This window comes from Amphibalanus amphitrite, unplaced genomic scaffold (genome assembly GCF_019059575.1).
Source record: "Amphibalanus amphitrite isolate SeventyFive unplaced genomic scaffold, NRLGWU_Aamphi_draft 000387F_arrow, whole genome shotgun sequence".
Taxonomy (NCBI): domain Eukaryota; kingdom Metazoa; phylum Arthropoda; class Thecostraca; order Balanomorpha; family Balanidae; genus Amphibalanus; species Amphibalanus amphitrite.
The window spans coordinates 174,140-196,817 of record NW_024881881.1 but is presented as its reverse complement, the minus strand read 5'-3'; the positions used below and the strand labels follow the sequence as shown (position 1 = coordinate 196,817).

General features: G+C 48.4%; 1 protein-coding gene and 1 long non-coding RNA gene across 2 annotated transcripts in view; both read right to left on the bottom strand.

Moving 5' to 3' along the window:
* LOC122390221 (RNA binding protein fox-1 homolog 3-like) overlaps window positions 1-16,883 on the bottom strand; it is a 77,428-nt gene extending 60,545 nt beyond the window's left edge. The window contains exon 1 of the mRNA XM_043382951.1: window positions 16,660-16,883. Within this exon, the coding sequence (XP_043238886.1) occupies window positions 16,660-16,761 (102 nt within the window). The 5' untranslated portion in view covers window positions 16,762-16,883. The remainder of the gene's footprint in view (window positions 1-16,659) is intronic.
* LOC122390222 lies at window positions 1,258-3,375 on the bottom strand. The gene is made up of 2 exons (XR_006258107.1): window positions 2,671-3,375; window positions 1,258-1,704 (listed from the first exon to the last, which is right to left on the bottom strand). It is a non-coding gene; the product is annotated as an uncharacterized LOC122390222 (long non-coding RNA).
* Window positions 16,884-22,678: the final 5,795 nt, after the last annotated feature.

Genomic DNA, 22,678 nt, shown 5'->3' with positions numbered 1-22,678 from the left:
CACGGAGAAAAATAATTACTCCCCCCGGGAATCACGATCCCCTATCTGGGAATCAACTGACACCCATGGTGTAATCCGATTCTGAAAAACAGTGTCCATACACCGTTTTCTAGTGTAAATTGATCTCGGTCAGAATCACATACCCAAGGGTCATTTGACTCCCAAAATTTTGACTCCCATTTTAGGTGTCGTGTCAAAAGACCCTGCACGGTGTCAGTGTAAAATAACACATCTAAGCGTTTTTTGACGCTATCATGAGGAGTTTTTATATCCTATAGGTGTCATTTCACACAGTTGAGCGTTTTCGTAATCCGTGACTCCCTTATAAGGTGTAATTTGATCCTCAGTGGTGTCCTAATATTCCGTTCAAATGACTTATTGAGTGTAATTTGACCCTCGGTAGTGTCATAATATTCCGGTGTCATTTGAGCCCCATTGGGTTCAAATGACACCGGAATATTATGGCACCACTGAGGGTCAAATTACACCTAATAAGCGAGTCACGGATTACGAAAACGCTCAACTGAGTGAAATTACACCAACTAGTATCAAAAAAACACTAAATTATTACAGAAATTGTTTTGACGTCACTAGTGGTAGGAACCAACACTGCAGAGTCAAGAGATTTTCGGTGAATCAGACTCCGAATCCAGCACCGGCTTCCAATATCGACTCCGACTCCGACTACGGCCAGAGCGCTATTGCATAAAACTTACGACACCGGATATTTTACGAATTGTCTTAGAATCGTACTTATTCTACGCCATTCTGTTTCACAAAGGTCTTGAAAATAGTACGGAGAGCAAGGAATTTACTCCAGCACGTGACGTAACTTTTGGGGGTTTCTGTTGCATATAAGTTAAGATTTAAGAAAAAGTAGTTCGCCGGAACGCGCAGGAAATGTCGCAGATGCGCCAAATGTGTAAAAATCGTAAAATATTCTACGGAGGGGGTGGGCTTCTTAGATTTTAGCCGAAAGTCGGCTATTGCAGCTGTTTGACGCCGAATTCCAACTTTTTGAGTCCTTATACAGTTATGAATGCATATGAAGGTAACTCCTTAACACACTGATGCTTTCTTATCCTCGAACAATTTATAGAAAGACTGCAACCGCACCTCTCATTTCTCAACCAATGCGAAAGCATGATATAAGCATGGTCGTACCCGACAATTGTACTACAACGGTGGTGACTGACGTTAGACCACGCTCGTAGCTCGTTTGAGGAACTGCAGACGCATTAGTCATCAAACATATCAGTCGTGTCGATGTTTATTTCTGGTTCCCACATTTCGTTGACGATTTTAGTGAACATCCAAACACACTCGCCTCAGATTCTAGCACGTATGTACCATACGTATTCAGAGAACGTCTGTGCACCAATACGGCCGCGATTCAAGTTGAGCTAGAGACCCACGTAAACTTGACATGTCACTGTAATCGTAACACGCAGAGCGCTTTAAAAAAGGAACAAATGATGCTGAGCTTGCACAGCCTCACTTTTCCCGAGTGCGCCAACACCGGGATAAGACGCTGCTGATAGGACGATTTCAACGAAGGTAGTGACTCTTGGCGTAGCAGCCGCCATCTATCGGCGATTTATCAGAGCCCTCTGTCGGCTGAACCCAGCGGGATTCTTCAACCTTCATGTAGAACAGCCGAATGCCGTGGTCAGAATACTCCTCCACGAAGTCGGATAGAAATTCCTGAAACAGAAATAATGATGTCGGTAAGTATCAGAAAGACTACAACGAATGGATCGAGAGGAGATAATTTTCGAAGGCAGTGGCTGACAGAGCATGAAATAGGAGAGAGGACTGAGGGAATCAGGAAAGAGGCGATACATATTATATAGACAGGGGCGGAAAAAGTAAATCGAGCGAATAATGAACTTTTTATGACACCATGCATCTCCTCGCTCTCAGCCTTCTTTGAATGCAAGCATAAAGGTCTGTGACTGTGCCCTGCTATACTGGTAAAGTTGACTTTTTAAAGCCAATTTTAGCCAGTGCATTTAATTAAATTTAATCAACCAATTTTAGCCAGTGCCATTTAATTAAATTTAATTAGCCATGTCATTTAATTAAAGCTTGTGAATTGAAATTAATCAGCAATTCACTGGCAGATTCAGAATAGTCCAGTAGGTATCTAGATGCTATGCTGATATGCCCTTAATGCTTACGTTTGAAACTGAAAAACATCACGCAAGCCCACAGACGAATAGGTAGTTATTCATCTTGTAATACCTAGCTTAAATGCATTCTGTTTTGTGCCTACTAATTCAACGCGCGAAAGCATGTTGCTTGCAAATATATAATTAAACGTAATTTTGTGGATATTTAAATGATTTTAATGATAAGACACCTGACACCATATCAATATGATATGGCATTTCAACATACCTAATTGTAGATAGGTAATGCCTAATGGTGAAGAAAAAAGCGACAGAACATTGGAATGTTGCGAGTAATTGAGGGATGAGGCTAATAAACACGATGCCAAATTCAAAATACACCAAAAGAAAATATAGATCAGGAATTGTAGCGGCATTAGCTTTAACCATTAACTATTGAAAAAGCTCACGATTGGTCTGAAAGGGCTGAGCAGTGAGCAGTGTGCTGCCAATGAACCGACAATTGTTCACTAACCATTCGCTATAATAGAAAACTTACTTGTTAGTCTGGGCCCTGGTTATCTTAATTCTTCATTTTCAGCCACCAAATGATGATCTTGTTCGATCTTGCAAGCCAAGCTGGACACTTGTCTTGAAATTCTTCTTTGGAATGTTGTTTACTTTCGTGTCCTACCTAGCAACCACCGGACGGCGAGTGTACAAATCTCAGCTTACTTAATTGGCGAAAGGTGGCAGTAGCAGCTACGGCTCTGTTCTAGACGGATACAGTGCACTCAGTTCTATGCAAATTTATGTAGAATATCGACTGAAACCCATAGTGAGGGCAAATTATCTATGATCTTAGAATATCCCACACTCCCAAGATGCCACGATCGATGTTGTTTACCAAGCCGACCGCCGCTTGATGTGGGAGGGCGCATGAATATTGAAAAGTACGAAAGGTTTTCTAAAGTCGCTATGAATTCAAGGTGATTTGAACCACTTATCCAGACAACGTGATTCACACATTTCAGTACACTGGAACTTTAATCGCTTTCATTATTGTCACCATTCTTCTGCATTTCGTGCTGAGATCCGGCACTATTTTCATTCATGTATGACGTCATACCTAGATTTTCCAAATATTTACGAAGTAGGTCACGGCCTTTATGCAACAGGTTTTACGGTGTTTCGTAGAGTATGGCCGTTTCGTAAAAAAGTTAAGATCTACTCCGGTGGCGTAAATCTTATGTTTATGCAATAGCGCTCTGAACTGTCGTTTCCAACCGACTCCGACTACGGCCAGAACTGTCGACTCCAACGGACTCCGACTCTGACTCCGTAACCCTGGTGTAGGTTCAGTGGTTTGAATCAATGCCCCGAGTGACGTCATGTGTGAGCTAGCCATGGCTGGTCCGCTACGAAGATGAAATAGGCAATAGCCCAATCAGCAGGCTGCACTGTCAATTTGTGGACGAAGTTTTGCGAAAAAAAAAATGCGAGACGAAGAAATGCAGAGACGAAGAAATGTGCGTACGAAGAAATGCGAGACGAAAAAATACGGAGACGAAGAAATGCGAGACGAAGAAATGCGAGACGAAGACATGCAAGACGAAGACATGCGAGGCGAAGAAATGCGAGACGAAGAAATGCGCGGACGAAGAAATGCTCGGACGAAGAAATGCGAGACGAAGAAATGCAAGACGAAGAAAGGCGGAGACGAAGAAATGCGCGGACGAAGTTTTGCGGACGAAGAATTGCGCGACGAAGAAATGCCATGCAAAGATTTGTCCGGATACGCTGCGGTATCAATTGATTTTCGGTGACCCAGACTCCGACTCCAGCTCCGGCTTCCAAAGTCGCCGTCGACTCCGACTCTGACTCCGGCCACAACTGTCAACTCCACCCGACTCTGACTCTGACTCTGTAACCCTGGTGCGAACCACAGCTCAGGTCCAGTGGTTTGAGTCAATGCCCGGCCAATCAGCAAGCTGCATTGTCGTGTGACGTCATTTGTGTCCTAGCCATGCCGGTCCGCCACGAAGATGAAATAGCTCGACCTTGCAGGAAAACCGTTAGGAAAGCCGTTGACTTCAGTTGCCGGAAGTGTGCCCACGTGGGTGCGTGTGGTGTGAGCGGGGAGGGGAACTTATTTGAATTAACGCGCTTTTCATGTCGCCAAACGTTGTTGTAAGTGTAGATTTACTTCAAGTAATAGTGCTTTAACGATAAACTTCAGATATTATTTGTACTTATTTGCTCAACATGCGTATTTAATTTAAACAACGAGGCGCCCTGCACTCGGCGAAATTTTGAAGTAGGACAAGATAGCAACGCACCATGGAGACTGAGGTAAGTGTTTATGTCATTAAGCTGCAGAATAACTCTACCTAAGTAAGTAGCAATAATCACCGGTTGATGGAACATTGTTGAAATGTGAGTAATTCCTTAAGGTGAATGGAGTCACGGACCCATGAGCCTTACGATAAGTTTTCATTAGATTTCGCCATACATTTCGTGCCCAAATGTTTTGGAATTTATTGTTGCATATAAAATAAAAAATGACATGCATGTATTGTTAATTTGCGTCACGTGGTTAACAACTGCAATTATGACTCTGTTGGAGAGTGTATTTTGATCCCATAAGGTTTATGATTCCGAGAATCATTTGACAATATCTGGTATAAAGACTGACTGAAAAGAAGACGTCATCGTCAATAGATAAAATTGTAGCTACAAGGGTGAAGACAATTGTAAGCTACATTTAACCCTATTAGTGGCAGGCTCCTGGCTACCCCATATTAGTGGCAGGGGGGGGGGCTGTTTACGACCCCCCCTTGATATCTCGAGATCTAACCGGCCGATTTTCAAAATTCAAACGGCATTCGATTTGGCTCAACGAGATCTACATTTCTAAAAAATAAAATTAAAAAATGTCAATAGGGGGGGGGGGGTAGAGGGGGGTAAAAACGGGCAAATTGCAGATACCTTTTAGACTGTTTATCACGGCCAGGTTTCTGAACCAATCTTAACGCAACTTTTGCCGATCGATAGAGAATGAACCAGGAATTCACATGGATCCTTAAAATATGCATTTTCAAAAATCATAGGCGGATACAGATCATTGAGATTGGGGGTACACAAAAAGTATAGTAAATAAGGTTTTTGTTGGTACTGTTTCTAAAAAGGGTGGCAATGGTCTTGTTATGTTACAATTTTCTTATGAGAGAACGACTAAAATTGTATTGGTCATGCATAGGCGGTGTCAGGGCACCTATGTTGGGAGGTAAAAAATAACCCCCCTTTTTGGACGCCTGGATCCGCCTATTATAGCAAAAACGTGTTAAAAGAGGATGCACAATAACTTTGTATATGTTATCACATGATACCTTTCATTCACTGTTCGTAAAACTGGTGCAGCATCGTGATCTTCGCCCAAATGACTCGCTTCACGAATAGGACCCCCCAATTTCCAGTGCTCTGGAGCCGCCCCTGGTAAAGTTATGAACTTGAAATTTTCAGGGAATGTGCCCAATTTAGTTTTAGGAAAAGTCAGAAAATTTCAGCATCGTAGCTTCAGCGGTTTCGGAGATATTCCCGAAAAACCTGAGGGGTGGATAAAAACAACCCCCCCTGCCACTAATAGGGTTTAAGTCTCGTTGCAGTCTGGCTAATCGTTCCTATAAGCTTCAGAAGCTAGTACATAACCATGGGTATGTTGGTTAGTTGTACCATACTATTGGTCTCAAGATAAGGGCCCAGGCGACCTGTTTTTCTGATGCGATGAATATACCTTTTATACCCTCGCCGCAGCTCGGTTCGAGTGCATCCCTCACCCCTGCACACAACCCAATCCCCACACTCGAATATTACCGGTATTTCTTATATAGGAGACCAATAGTACCGGTAATATTGATATTAGCTGATGTATGACGCTAACAGGAACAGGCTCTGAGCCGGTATAGAAAAACCATCCCAAGAGTCATTTGACACTGTTGAGGTGACACCTACGAGGGGTGTTTTTTGAAGCGTACCAAAAACGCGCAGTTTCCAGGAGTCCGATTACACCCGGAATCAGACACCCCCCGAGGTAATCTGACTCTGGTTGGGAGTGTATTTTATACCACATGTCGTCAAATGATTCCCGGAATCATACACCGTGTGGGATCAAAATACACCCTCAAAATCCGATTACTCCCTGAAGTGACACCTAAAAGGGGTGTTTTTTGAAGCGTACCAAAAACGCGCAGTTTCCAGGAGTCAGATTACACCCGGAATCAGACACTTCAGACACTTCCTTGAGTATTATGACTCTGATTTGGGGTGTATTTTATACCACATGTCGTCAAATGATTCCCGGAATCATACACCGTGTGGGATCAAAATACACCCTCAAGATCCGACTACTCCCTGAAGTGACACCTAAAAGGGGTGTTTTTTGAAGCGTACCAAAAACGCGCAGTTTCCAGGAGTCAGATTACACCCGGAATCAGACACTTCAGACACTTCCTAGAGTATTATGACTCTGATTTGGGGTGTATTTTTATTCCATAAGGCGTATGATTCCGGGAATCATTTGACGACGTACGGTGTAAAAATACACCCTCAACCAGTGTCATAATACCCTAGAAAGTGTCTGATTCCGGGTGTAATCGGACTCCAGAAAACTGCGCGTTTTTGGTACGCTTCAAAAAACACCCCTTTTAGGTGTCATTATTTTTTTCAGTGTAGGTTCACCTTATGGGTAACTTCAAATGGCACCTGTGGTGTCAAACGCCCTCTCTGTCTCTCGCTCCCTTTGCACACCAAGCTGACCACATCACAGCAAGGCAAGGGCTGTAGCCTCTCAAACCCAGCGTTTCGCAAAACAGACACGAAAATAGCTCACAGAGAGGCAGGCGGAAGACACTTCCGACGGCCCAGACAGGTAGCACGGCAGCCGCCGTGGGGAGTTAGCTTTGTGGAGCGGAGGTTCTAAAGAGACTCACTTCAGCAGCACATGCATTCACGATGGAGAGCAAACAACTACATTAGTTGGTCTGTCAGGTAAATATCACATGCAGTGGAGCAAGAGGTTTTTTAGAATGAATGCACTTGGCCTAACCGGAACATTAATTATTTAGTTCAAAGGCGAAGCAATATGAATGAAACCGAATAGCGCTATCCGAGACATCGTTAGCTAGCGGTTAGTCGTCAGGAGATCGATTTTCATATCGATGTATCAACACAGGGAACAAGTCTTTCAATGTCATTAATACGCTATCAAGAAGCAGAGTTAGAAAGGGGATGAATTCCATGTACGACCATTCGTATTCCAGTCCAGCTGTAGGGTGATCCTTGCAGAAATAAATAGAATCCACCAGCGCACAAGTTACTCGTCACCTTATCAAAAATATGTCACAGCCTTCTGTCAATCCAACACCCAGCGTCTTTACCCCCCCCCCCCCCCCCGCCCTCCCCGCCCCCCTCTCCATCTCATCCCCGTGACCCACCAGCCGTTTCCGGTCTCGTGTCATATCACGTGACCTTTGACCTCCCAGCTGGCCTGTGCGGCGCCCCTGGCGGCGGGTGGACGAACTACTGACCTGAGTCGCCGGAAGCATTCCCACTGGGTAGTAGGGCAAGGACGCGGCCGGGTATACCCCTGGTGTCCACATGGCAGTGATACTGCGCCGGGAACGTCACACGCGCGTCACAAACGTCACAGTGACACACGAGTGCGCCAGCAGCGTCACAGCGACACACAAGTGCGTCGTGAGCGTCACACGAGTGCACCACGAGTGTCCCACGTGCGCCACAACCGTCACGGCGTCACAAGAAGCGGTGTGCGGTCCCCTTATCACCAATGGAGTTGATTTGCAGCGATACAGGAGTTACACACGCGCGTGCCGCACCTCCGGACGATATTCACTGTGCTCGGGGCGCACTCCCTCCACACGGATAGCTTATGTTTACGCTTCACTCGACGAAGGCCTCAGGAGGGCGTCAGTGCGCATGCGCTAAATCGTCGTCGCTGCCGGCGGCCGTCGGACCGAGTACAGTCTCTGACACTGAACAGTGGGCGGTCGTGACGGCAAGTATCGGCCACACCCCGGCGCGTGCAGCGGGGGGCACGCCCCGCACCGCGCCGAGTCCAGACATTCCTCCGGTAATGGACCCGACCTTGGTGTGTTCACGAGCGGGTCGGTGTGTCGGGGGTCGCCACTGTCAGAGAGTGTACCGCACAGATGACCGATCAATGCGCTGAGTTGCGTGATGCCCCGAGGGTGAAGGGGTACAACAGGACCTTCACGCGCTTCAGGGTCTCAATAGGAGCCCAGCCAGCGTCATCAACGGAAGAAGCGTGACGGGGAGGGTGACTTGAATCCCCCGGTGTCACCCATACAGGCCGTACAGGGCACTTGAGATTCAAGAACCTTATAAGAGCACTAAATCCTCTTGAACACAAACAGAAGGTCGCAGGCGACGCGGGTGATCTCTTTTCAAACAGTCGACGATGCATGGTGTATAATCGCTATGTGGAACAATGCTTTCCGGACGGGTGGCTTTATGATGCAGCTACTCGAGATTAAATACCTACTCCACAGGACATCAAGGAGCTTCCACCACATATTTGCATGCATACTTCAAAAGTACTTCGGCGGATAACTGGCGCATTAACTTGTTTCATCTCAGACAGTGACGTAAATTCTGCATCAAGTCGGCTCAGAAAAGCACATTTGACAGCACAACATTCGCTTCAAGGATTCAGAACTACATTAAAGACATTTCAAGTGCTCAGAAAAGGGGTAAAAATTAGCATAAATCTTCATCAGAGCAAAGTTTCTAGTAACCCAGTGCCTGACAAAAGTTGGGAATGTCATTAAAGCCTAAGATGCAATAGCAATGGCGAAATTCTAATTCCAAAACCAAGTCGGTACCCTGACATACTTCTGAGTTCTGACCATACCAACGTTTCCACTTATCGCTCACAAGCATATTGAGGGAGTAACTAAACTGGGCAATGGACATTGACCGGGGACAGAGAAAAAAGATAACCGACCCCATCCGCTGTTTGGGCAGACACCACTGGGCCCAGTTTCACCAAGTGGGGTAATTTCGGCATGGGGTAGATTTCCATTCTACCCCATGGGGTAGAATCCAGTTTCACCATGCTCAAACTACCCCATGGGGTAGTTTCGGCGTTTCTTGTGAATGTTTGCTAAGCAAGCAGCATCAGCAAAACAACGGAACGTTTTGATTGGTCGAGAATTTCATTTCACGACGGCGTGAAATGAAGAACACATTTGATTTGGCTTCTTGTATTTGTCTACCAATCACCTTGGTAACGATGACACCATGGCACCTCAGTTTCCAAGATTCACACCTTTATTGAGAAAGGAATGCAATGCACAGCCACGAATCTTGATGGATAGGTTACAGAACAAAGGCATGTTTTATTATCGAATAGTATCGAATGTTTTAAATTTAATTAGTGTTTTAGTAAATTAGATGTTTGATTAGATGTTTTAGATTAGATTAGATGTTTAGTGTTTTATAATTAGAATGTTTTAGTAAATTAGTGCATGTTTTAGTATCGAATACACCTTGCTTGGTATTTTTGACGACTTTTAACTACGAATCTTTTGCATCAGATGCTATTTATTTCTAATGTGCATTACAAAATGCGGAAATTACATACCACTTACAGATGCACGGCACATTTAACACAACTTTATTGAGATATGCACAACAGCGACAAAAATGAAAAATAGATATGGAAAGTATCGAATCCACTCGGCCTGGTGTTTTTAACAACTGCTTATTACGAATTACTTGCACCATATGCTTTTTATTTCTAATGAGAATTACCTAGTTATGCATGACACATCCTCTTGCTGTTTTAGGTACGGCATTTTTTATCTTGATTTCAGTTGTAAGCGTCTTGACATTTGCTGGATATTTGCACATTGACCGTAAGGCGTATAGGTACCTCAAATGATAATTTGAATAGATCACACAAGTTGAAGTAGGTACTATGATCATTTCAACAAGGCACAGCGTCAGCATGTAACCACTGTGAAGAATATGCATTTTTATTGTTTATATTTCAAGTCTTCCTCATCCGGTATTCAAGGTCACTGTTGAAGGAAAACCTTTAATAGTTAAAAAGTAAAAATTCTGGCATTCAGCTAGGGCGACATCAATAGTGCTATTTTTGGGTGTTGCAGATCACAAGCATAGGTGGCGCAGGCTACATGCAGCATAAAATACTTGGATGAAACTTGAAGTATGCTATGAATAATGCATACTCAAACATGACAGGTGATTGGACTTATAAATTATGTTCTTATTACTATTTTACTGTCAATTCTTGCTCACAATTGGTATCATATTCACAGATTACCCCACGAATGTCTGCCGTAATTTTGGTGGGATATTTGGGGTAGAATTGCCGGCAAACAGCTGATTGATTGGCTTGTTCAGATGCTCACGGACCGTGAGCATCTGCTTGCATGGCAAATTTGGGGTAAAATAAAAACTACCCCATGGGGTAGTTTGGAAGTGGCCAATCAGAACCTACCCCACTTGGTGAAACTGGTTTGGGGTAGTTTCGGCGAAACTACCCCAAACAGAGCTTGGTGAAACTGGGCCAAACTGGATAGTGGATATGGTATCTTGTCTAGTGATTGCGCAATGCAGATTACGCATCCTTTGTCGCATTCGAATTTCATTATTGGCAAACAGCGATTCTTGATACCCATTACCTAGGATTAGAAAAGCAGGAGAGCTGTGAGAATTGAGAAAAACACGAACTGAACACAGCGCTCTTGCTTTTAACGGGGAACTTCTCCATTACAAGACCATTAGTATCGCGGTGTAGCAGGCCAGAGATAATGGAGGCTTTCTTCACCCGCAAAACACCCCGCTGAAACTCGGCGTGGTCGACTGTTCAGTTTCGCACCGAATGAACAAGACGTCCCAAGTGGGCCCGGGTTAATTCGCTCCTGTCGTTACGCTAGTTCCATTGGGCAAACAAGATACGAGTAGATACTTCAAACGACAGAAAAACAGCCGACAAACAGAGGAAAATAGCTGCTGGACGGTAGCCGATTACAACTGGCTTCACAATGTGCTCGGGGCGTGCTTTGACTGTTAAATATCCCGTCCTAAAAATGTGTCAAGAGGCAACGAAAAAAGTGGTCCATTCTGACCGTATACACCATCACGCTCAAAGGATACTCAATTCCCAACGTATTTATACGGGTCAATCTAATACCGCCAATGTGATCCCGTCCCCTGCCTCCCACACCCACATACAAACGCAATAGGCACCAACATCACGCTATATCCAATATCTCTACCACCTTATGAGAGGAACGTCCCGCATCCTCACAGCCCTCGGTCCCGCATATCATATTCCGTATCTCCCTGCCGCCGAGCGACCAGGCCCGTGCTCTCCGCGGGGGCCTGGTGTCTTATTATGGGGTCTCTCCGGTGTCTTATTATGTCACCTTGCAGACACCCTTCCCTGATATCATTCCCCGTCTTTCCCCGCATATGTCCCTAGCACTGGTCAGCCCGCACTGGGTTTAGAATTTCACCGGCGCCATGCCAGACCCTTGCGATACTCCATGGCTCGGGTTGGGGCATCATGTTATCGCTTTCAGAATCTTCCGCAGGGGTTACGGATTCGCCAGAAGTGGAAACAAGAACCCTCACCGAGGATTCCATCAACTGGGACGCCATATTTTCCAGCTGACACGCTAGGAAGATCGTGGTACCGGCGACCGAGAAACGCACGCACACTGTCAGTCATGTTTGTGTGAAATCGATGCTCCACAGATAGCTCAGGGACCGAGGGGATTTGTCCACGGAGTCTGGTTTCCCTCGCCTTTCGACAGATGGGCTCCAGATGACGGTTCTGTCCGGTGCGAGGTGTTCCTTCCGCGAATGGGGGAGGGAAAGGGTCGTGATTGTACTCACGTGGTCGCGGACATGTCAGCTCACATTACCAGGAACTAAAGCGAGAGTACATACCTGAAACAAAAGAAAAGACAGGTTAGCTAAAGCCGGATAACAGTTTATGCGAAAAACATCACTTCAATGGGGTGTTTTATAACTGCCACCTCGCTTCAAAGTTCAAGCCGCTCCGGGTGTATCAAAAGATACTTAAGCCCCTGGCGACAATAAACACCACTTTCCACCCTCATCAACACCGTTGGTAGCGCATCAAACGGCGAAGCAAAAACACGCCCCGCAGCAGCAATAAGACGCGAGAGAGCTCTCATATCAATATATCAAAAACAGACTAAAGCGACTCTCATTATTGATCATTCCCGATGGTGAAAAAACATCACAGCCATTTCAGAATAAATTCCTATTTAAAGTGGTCACCGGAGGTAAAGTCAAGATGCGATTGAAAAGTGTCATTCGAAAAGTAAGTTTGAAACATTACTGTGGACAGTGACTTGAGATTGTCGCTGCATTCAACTAAAGGCACTGACCAAATATTTGGTTCCGCCCAAGCAGTAACAGAAGTCAACACCAGCGTCATCCCAGGACAGCCAATACCATCAGCCACCCAGAGTGGGAGCAGAGGCAGCAGGACGTGTCATCCATCGTCCAGCGACCGATGGTTCCCGGGCTGTCCCAGATCCATCTCCGCACTGTCGGCGTCCCTATTACGCCCCTTCCGGCCCGCGGGACGGTGGCCTCGCCGAAAATGGCCGCGCCCGCGACCCCGCGTCGATGCCGACGATGACTGTGTCGATGCCGACGATGTATTGCGTCGGTGTCGTGAGTCGTGACCGACGCTCGCCCCCGCTCGGGAATTCGGAGCAGTGTGGTTGGGCGGGGTTTATGGACGCGTCAAAGGAACGTGATGTCGGGGATATTGTTGATCCAACACGGGGTAAATTTTCCGCCGGGTTGATGCCGGCGGTTATTAATACCATAGTCAGAAACTATACCCCGACTCAGGAGGTGGTAGACACTATCATGGTTAACTTACCGCTACTTTAAATAAGACCATATGATACACATTACACACATTGTTTCCTTTAAGAGAGCGTTTAAAAACAGTTTCCATCCAGCCATTTTTCATCTCGTTTCCGCCTCTCGTTCTATTTCGTCCACCGAGTTTCCATAGACGTGTGTTGGGGCAGCTGAAGCGATGCAGAATATTTCTTATAAAGCCGACCGTCCATCTGCGAAACGACACCGATCTCGGCCGAGTCCACGGTCTGGATTATGGCGTGAGAAGCAGCATATGTCGACCGGAAGCGACCCACTTCCGTCCGAGTGGAGCTGAAAAGACGGCGTGGGCGGAACGTCCAGCATTGCTCAGTGGAGACCTCAGAGTTGCTGGTCCGCACCTCTGCGTTTATTGAGACCCAGTGCAGCCTGATAACACTACAGCGCTCTGATCGCCAGTGACGGTCGAGACATGTCATGACAAATTGAGCCGTGTATGTCCCCTGGTCATCACAAATGCAATCTCGTTCTCATCAAGCCGTCGAGTTTCATTGCAAGTTGCAACGATGTCGACATGCTCTCAAACATCATTGTTCGGGAATTGTCCCGAGAAAAGTCCAATGACGGTCATATTCCGTAGATGACCCTATGAATTGGTGAACTATTGACATATGCTGGACGGCATTGACGGTATTTGACAGCCTCATTGGGTTAGATTGGGGCCTGACTGGCTCCAGTGTTCCAATGTTGTCTGAGAGCCATGGGTGGTTAGAGACGAGTAGAGCTGCGTCGGTCCTTGGAATGGTCTGCGCCCAGTCATCTTCGGAAAAATAACTTCAAAATGCATAACAGTTGCAATCTAACTACCGATCATCAGGTTTGACCAGAATGGGCCTTACCAGTGACTATCTAAGACTAGTACTCGTTGTCGCGGCAGCGATTTTAGCCCGTGCCGTTAGACCTATTACACACGTCCCTCACCTAAATCTCGCACATAACTCACCCGCGCTCACTTAACCATACACAAACCTCAATCTATCCCCCTCTCCCTCTCTCCTCACCCCCTCTCGCCTTACCCACCCCTCCTCCTATCTCCTCTCCTCTTCCCATCCCCACAGCACCCCACCCAGTCTCACGGAGGCACATCGTTCCGCTCCAGTGGACACCGACACGGGGGCGGCGAGGCGGCAGTGAGACGGGGTGCTAGGAGCGGGAGCACGGACGGACGGACGGATGGATGGACGGATGGATGGTAGATGGCGGTCGGTATGATGGTATGGTGGCAGGATACTGGATAGTATGATGGTAGGACGACAGACGGGCAGCGGTCGCGCAGGTGGTGAGGAGACGACACGATTTGACAAACGGAGGCCAGAGGCGGATATCTAGTGATACGGACGCGAATAAAGATCAAGGTAGGAAGCCGAACTGAACAGTCAGAAACGAGAGCCACAGAACATTGCGGCGAGTACTCCAGTCATAAAGTAAGCTACCGAGACATCAAAACGAACCCAATACCAACGTTAAGGTAAACCACCTCCCAAGCAATCTCAAACTTCGCCTTGAAGTCATCCCAAAACAACTGTTCAGAAACCCAGCCAACCACATTGAACTAGAAACGCATTCGTGCAGTCATCCCGACAGGCAAAATCCCAGACAAGCGCGCAGAACATCACGAAAGCAGACAGAAGAATGGACAATGGTAGCGCGACTCGCACGGAGCGGCAGCCGCGGGGCGCTCGGGAACGGAAGTGGCCGGGGCGAGTCGGCGGAAGCGATTTCCTGTGTGACGTGTGCTGTCCGGTCTGCCTCGGTCAGCTGGGACGTGTCTATCGGGACAAGAGGACACGCGGACAGCGCGGGAGTGGCGGACAAAAGTAGTGAGGACAGGGGAGAGCACTCGGGGATATGGACCTTTTTGGTATTGGGTGTGTATGCGACGCTGAGGTTAGATTATGAACGCCCAAGGGGAATGTTTATCAGTGCGCTACTGAGCTGATACAGATATCAGTGCGCTGCTGAAACAGAACGCCAAAACTGGAAAATAACGGCGAATAGATACGCAGAGATCTTATCAGAAACCATACAGGATATTTCCTCTAACCAGGTAAGTGATACTCCAGCCAAGCAAATACCCCAGTGATACAGAATATGGCATTACGTAAACGTAATAAACAGTTGGGAATTAATAAAATGAACCCCTAACGACACAGGAGCACAAGGACACTAACACAGACAACCATGCGTCCCTCGATAATGATTAGTGGTTTGTGCGCCTGGACTGGATAGGTCCTCAGGGCACGGGCACGGGTAAAAAGCATACCACCCGGCCGCGGGGGGAGGCGAGGGAGCCCAGCGTGCGGCATGACCATGCAGCTGGTGTCCAGCTGGGGGCGGGACGAGGTCCGACACAGGTGGCCGGTACATCTGGCGTCGCTGACCGGCGCACAGATGATGACAATCACGGACTCACACACCAGGGGGGGGGGCAGATGGGGAAGGAATGAAGCTGGGGGGGGGGCTTCTGGGGACAGGGGAATGGACGAAGAAATGACGTGGACGGATGACTGGCGGAAGAATCGGCGGTCAAACCTAATGATGGATATCGCCCTACGCTTGAAGTTAGGAGCAGTGGTTTGAAAATACGCAACCCAACAATTTTGGGCGGTTTATTTATATTTCAAGCATTTCCCGCCACACTTTGACGGGAAACACCTAGATATACGCCAAGACACCAGCGGAAGCGTGACTGGCAACCCAGCCCGCTGACGACATGAATAACAAGCCCCGTCATGTTCGGACTAATGCCCTCAGGGCTTCACGACCTCGCCAGTTGGGAATCGAAGGAAATTCCCTGCAGATCATGACCAGCCCTAAAGGAATTCTTCATGCTCCGAGCACCGCGACCAAAGAAAGGCACCGATAAAAAAATAATCACAAAAACTGTAATGATGATGGCCAGCCGCTGGCAGTAATTATACGTGACACGTCACACCATGCCACGTGATTACGTGACGTAAGGCCACGTGACTATGTGACGTGACGCCACGTGACTATGTGACGTGACGCCACGTGACTATGTGACGTTACGCCACGTGGCTCGAACGTGAGTCATGGGACGGACAGGCTGCCTGTTAATTGTAACAAAGTTGGCCGCGGCTGGCGAACACAGAGTCTGAATCATCGGCGTGCATGGCAAACCACCAGAACTCATGTTGCCGAGGCATTGGCGCAGAAAAGCCTCCGTTATGAGCCCTGAAGAGCAGCTCATCATCACTGATGCATCAGCACATCGCTCAGTATCTCGAGTCACGTGGATGAAAAACAACAAAAACCGGTGGAGCGCAGCAAAACAGCGCAGGCGAAGAAAGGTCACAAAACACATCCTGGTTGAGGATCCTGGTATACAGAAATAAAAGGTAACAAAGGCCAGCAAACTGCGAGCGACCCAATTCTGCACCGCACCCCCCCCCCCCCTACCCCGCCCACTTCCCCCACCGAGCCCTACCGCTTCAAGTTTACCATCAGAGCAAACCTCAAACCCTCACATCAGACACTCTGCTCCCTCTCCAAATATCCCAGCTCTTCCCACCTGATACTGCAGCATGTTGGGCATCATCTGATAGAAGGGCGCCATCTGGCTCAGCACGGTCGGGTCAAACGCCGGAACCTCCGGCGTCGGGATCTCGTACATCGCGACGGTGACCTTGACCTCGGTCGGCAGCGTGACCTCGCCCGGCGGCGTGACCTCGGTCGGGCGCGCCACACAGTCCAGGCCGGGAGCGCGCGTGGGCAGACACAGCGCCAGTTCGAGCGGCGCCGGCACTGCGGCGGATCGGCCGCCGGCGCGCCGCCCACCGGCGCCGGCGGCCCGTGACGTCACGGCGTCGGCCGCGTGACGTCACGGCGTCGGCCGTCGGCCAGCGTCGCGTCGACACCGACGAACATCGGACAGGGATGGCCGCTCGGCGCGCAGCCAGCGACGGCCAGCAGCCGCGCAGGGGCGCGCCCAGCAGGCCGCGAAACACAACGCTGCGTGGCAGATGGCCGTGTCGAAAATTAATCAATAAAATCCGTCTAGTTTTCTGTTTCTTCCATTCGTATACAAACGATTTGGAATAATATCCTTCAGAAATATCACAAGCAGCGCAGCTGGTGATGGTGTCACCATGCCTCCCCAGGTGTGGTGCCTTGGTGCGCCCATGGCAGGACCGCGACGCACGTCCGCTATGCCCCGCGGGCAGACCGTAGCGACCTGCACTCGCTCGTCAAAGAACCAACTACGAAGTGTCCGCTCTCGGGCAATCGGCAAGAGTATGACAATAGCTCACCAAATCCAGACAAATGACGCATGAAATCCGCCTGACGGCATGAAGGCCGATATCTCACTTGGTGGGTTAGACTCATCGATTCAGCCAGTAGCCATTTGAACTTCTAGGCACAGTCAACCGAGCTGATCTTCATCCGGTCCAGCCCATTGTCTGAGCATATCTCCCTTACGGATTTATTCAGTACGATCAATCAATGCAGCCTGTTCAACTCATCGACTTTTAGCCCAACTCTTAGATCCATCCAATCCGAGACACTGAATCAGAGGGTCGCCAGCAAGTACGCAGCTGTCTTCCGTTGTTTATCGCTCTTTCAGCAATTTCCAGCACCAGTTTCGTTTTCACCACTGACCCGCTCGGGGACGCATCACTGCCGGACATTTTCCCGTACACCTGGTGCTGGTGACTGCTAGTCTTTAGCGTCACCAACGCAGCCACACCCCGTCATTTCTCTGGGTAGAGCAGGTGGCCGGCCGCAGGCGGGCGGCTCTCAATTTCCCTGACAGACATGCTTTCTAGCTTGGACTGACCACGAGAGACCAGCCACAACATACAGAGAGTTGACGGTAGTGTCGGTGGTCCATAATGTTGGCATTTCTGAGCTCGGATCGTACAGTTTTCACCAGTTCAGCAATGACTGTCCTATCGCCAACATCGCATCAGCTGAAGACGGAACCAATCCTGACAAACAGGAGTTCAAACGGAAACTACGAAGAACACTGGAAGCAACAACGAGCCTAACGAAACCAATGAAGATATGCGAATGGCAGCCCACATTTTCTCTCCACCTTCGTATATCAAGGCGACCGTAGTATTGTGACTAGTCATTCCTCATCTCTCAGCAGTCAGGCATCAGAAGTCAGCCGTCACTGCTGAGCACTCAGCGGTCAGCAGCGAGCCAGTGGCCCACTCTCAGAGTGCGGTCGCGTACCCACCATACCCGTGCTCACTGCTCAGACCGGACCGGACGTCAATAGTGCCTGGGAAGCGAGCCACTCGGTCGGTGGGACCAACAGTGAAAACGGCACGTGTGAGCGGGGAAAGCCGCAAGAATGCTAGACATTGAAGAAAGCAACCAAGAAAGTAAGGTAAGTACTATCTTCTAAGCCACAATCAAGGCCGTATCAAGGCCATATATAGAGACCGTATGCCACAATATGAATGACCATATAACTGACGCTGTATTGCTTGGAACTGACCATATTCTGAATGTGTTCCAGAAAGCGATGCTTCTACTAAATACGTAGCCAATGACTGTATTTTACAGGTGTAAATATATTTGGTATATAAGTGGAAACTCGGGTGACAGCGGCGTCTTTATCAAATGTCGCTATAGGTAAATAGGAGTCGGCGGAACCCAGCCAAAATCAACACAGCTGGATAGTGCGATTTGCCTCAGGTCAGGCTGTCTGTCGAGATTTCACGGGCATTCAGCTGCATCGGGTTGAGATAGGAGTAGGTACCTACATAAAAATCTAAGCGGGCAGGAAAACTTCAAAGCTTTCGGTCTCCATTGTACCCTTACGTTGGTAAAATTCTACCATATTATTGAGACCTCTTATCACCTCATTCCACACCGCATCCACTTGGTTCGGAAACTTCACCATGCACATATTAACCACAATACAAACATATCCTTCCGAACTCATCCACCCACCCCCCATCCCTCCCCCACCATTTTCCCATTTTTTCATTCGCCCTATATCAGTGAGTCAGCGGTTACGAGGTCGCGCCGGGCGTGCCCCGCGGGCAACATCAAAGCGCGCCGCCCTTCATCAGACCAATGGGTGCTGCGCCCGAGGTCACCGACATGTGCCCTCGGGCGATGGGTCGCGTGCCGACAGAAAATTCCGGGCGCAGCACGCAACACGACGGACAGCGAGCGGGGAGGGGAGGGAGAATGGGGTGAAAGGAAATTTAATAAATAATTTCAAAATGAGGAAAGGGACGAAAAAAGAAGGAAAATGCAAGAAAACTAGACAAAAAAATAACATAAAGAGATGTGAAAAGGAATTGACAGAAGACTTCAAGGAAACATGGAGAAAAAGATCAAGAGAGAAAAGAGGGAGTGACGGACGCGCAATATGGCAACGGTTCACAAATCTAAAAAACGACTTCATTTTCCGATCCCAGTAATCATATAGCTAAAGCGAAAGATATCTATTATTCCAATATCTGCAATGTCTATTTAAGTGGAACAGAACTCCGCGAAGCTCTCAGAGGGGCACCTCACAGGGGAGGAGGGGAGGGTCGGTGCCCGTTTCCGTTCCGCTCAATACAGCCACCATCGAATTTCCCGGTCAACTGGCTGGTTCTGTGACAAGTGATTGACATCACCAGACCACGAATTAGCCAAATTGGCAGACATTACAGTATCCGCTGCCCCCCCCCCCCACCGTAACGTCCAGTTCCATTATACGGGTACCGTCGGCGTCAACAATTACGGTGCGGAATGCGCAGTTCGACAATCACTGATGACAACGGATGAGGGCGGAGCAATTCGCGTGGTGGTTAGTGCGCTGGACTGGAACGGTAGGGATGGGAATGACATGGAGTGGGAATGGGATGGGCACGGGATGGGCATCGTATTGAGAGGGGAATGGGATGGGCACGGGACGAGATGGGGCTGAAAATGGGATGTATGTATAAACCATAAGGAATTTAAAAGAATTGTAGTGTTCTGAGTAGGTATCATTATAATAAATGGAGAAGTTCAGATAGCTAGAGATGTAGAAATTTCCAAAGGCCAGCTCACCAGAAACCTTTGAAAGAGGCTGAATCGAGGTTCCTTGACAAATGAATAACCGATAACCTCCTATCTGGTCCATCATTTTGATGACTGGTCTCGCTTCAATGGGAGGTCCTCGAAGCTATTCAAACTAAAAATGTTCGAAGAGAATTGTATCTCTATGAAAATCAAGTCAAGGACCGAATCTCCGAAGACATTTGACGAAAATGATGGCCTGGCTTTTTCGCTCTATAGAGCTCTGGTATTGTACAGATGAGCGTTTGATTCTAAATGATAATATCAGGACAAAAGAGTCGAACCATTGATTCCAGCCACTCTTCTCTTCATATCTTCCGGTAAATCTTAACTTCAAGTTGAGGTTGTCTTCAACATTATCAATGTCAAGTTTGCTGGTGTTCACTGTTCGGAATACAAGGCAGCCTACCTGATTCTTTACATTTCCAAAGGGTGGCAGCACCGTACAGAAGCCCACACCGCTAGCGCCGCTAACGGCCGGACCACACACTAAAGCTTTCGCTCCGCCTCACCAGATGGCAGGGGTGTGCGAATACCGCTCCAACCGCAGAATCGTAGCGGAATACTGAATAGTGAGTACGTCAGAGACAAACCGGTTCTGAGGCGCCGCCGCTCTGGCCAGGAATGCGCGGTGCATGATCTCACCAATGCGCGAGCCGGAAGCGGCCCAAACCCGCAGTTCAGGAAAACCCATCCGACTCGAAAGTCGAAACCACACAGCACGAACCAAAACCCGGTTTTAGTCCTACTCAGCGGAGGATTCTCGGCGGAGGGAGGCCATGATCCCCCTGCTCTAACCTGTCGGAAGCTCAGCGGACGACCGTACGGCCGCCGCGAGGTCACGCGGGAGCCACACCTCCTCCCCTCTCCCCACCCTCCCGTCCTCTCCCCTCAGCCGTGCCTCGGAGCGCTCTGTGAGGCCCGCGGCCGCCCACGGTACGGACTCACCCGGTCGGGGCCACTGAGGACACCATACGGACCACTGCACCCCACACCGCTGACCCGGCGACCGACGGACGCGGCGCTGACGCCGCCTGTCGTCAGGTGTTTGAAATTCTGAGCGTCCCTCGAGACGCCCAGTGTCGCAATGGAGGTTTGTGAGCCCGGAACGGACGCTTCGGCAGGTCATCAAGTAGAATTCAGAGTTCAGTTGGCAAGATTTATGTGAAAAAGGAAACGCACTCGGCATTAGAAATCGTAAGCACTGCAGCATCAATACAGTTTTCAGGGAATTTGTCCGTTATACCCAACTTTTCGAAAACGACCTATCCTGTTTGCATAAAACTTCCGTTACTGAAATAGCTTCATACAGTCCATCAGCCTACCTGCAGCGAATACCCACCCCTGGCCCATTTCACTGAGGTCACGTGACCCGTCATTTCAGTCCAGCCCAGCCCACGTCTGGGAGCACTAGCGATCACGTGTTGTGTGGGTCACGGTACCGCTGGGGAGGGCGGGCAGGCGGAGGACGAAGGACCGTTACTGACCGGAGGGGAGGGACGGAGTCGAGGAGGCCGGTCAACACACGCTGAGGTGTAGGTATTGGATGTGGGATGCCGCACAGTGGACATTTGATACCGGAAAATGGACAAAAAATGCACCTCATTTGACACAGCAACCGGCACAATGCACACTGACCAATGGATGACATTAGATGCCATGCGTTTAACAGCGAGCTGTTTTTGACTGTCGTTTAAACTTGGCGCATCACTCCAAGCAATCGGACAACCGACGGTGGCAAAATAATACCATCACGGCTCACGACAGTCTTCTCATGACTCACGGAAATCTCACGAGTCACGGTGAATCTCACGACTCACGACTCACGGTTAGCCGCCGCCAGTGGTCAGCGAGCGTGACCGGCCGTCCGCTCGGCTAATTTGGATCTGATGTGTTACTGGGATACGGCAAAACAATGACATCAGATAGCATAGCACAGTAGATGCGGACACGTGGCTGGAATTATACGGAATGGAATGGAATGTAACGGTGTCGAATGGAATACAATGTCAGAACACGGAATGGGCTGGAAACAAAAGAAAACTGAATTGGGGAGCATCAACTGTTGAACTAGCAATGGAGTAACTCATATACCAGCAGGTGATATGTGACAACGAAAGTGGCTGTGTGAGTGAAGGACATGTAAGTAATGTGTTCATGCTGTGCAGCGTGCAACTGTGCATGCATGCATAAATTATGCAGCCTGAAGCCGATCGTTAGCATTTGAGCCTGACATTAAGCAGCCACATCCGTGTAACCCCAGCGAATGGTATTAAATAAATACATAAACAAATGACTAGGTCACTAGTCAGGATACAAGGGGTCAAAGGGAACGACTGAAGCAGTCCAGGTAGACAGGGATCACCGTTTGGTGTTCAGACATGTGAGGTCATCTTTTCTAAGCATGATATCCATCCAGGGGTGACCGGCCGGGCAGACTTGTAAACGACTCAAATTTTTTTTGAGTCGATTCTTTGTTTGAGTCTGGAAATTTGAATCGATTCATCAAACGACTCATG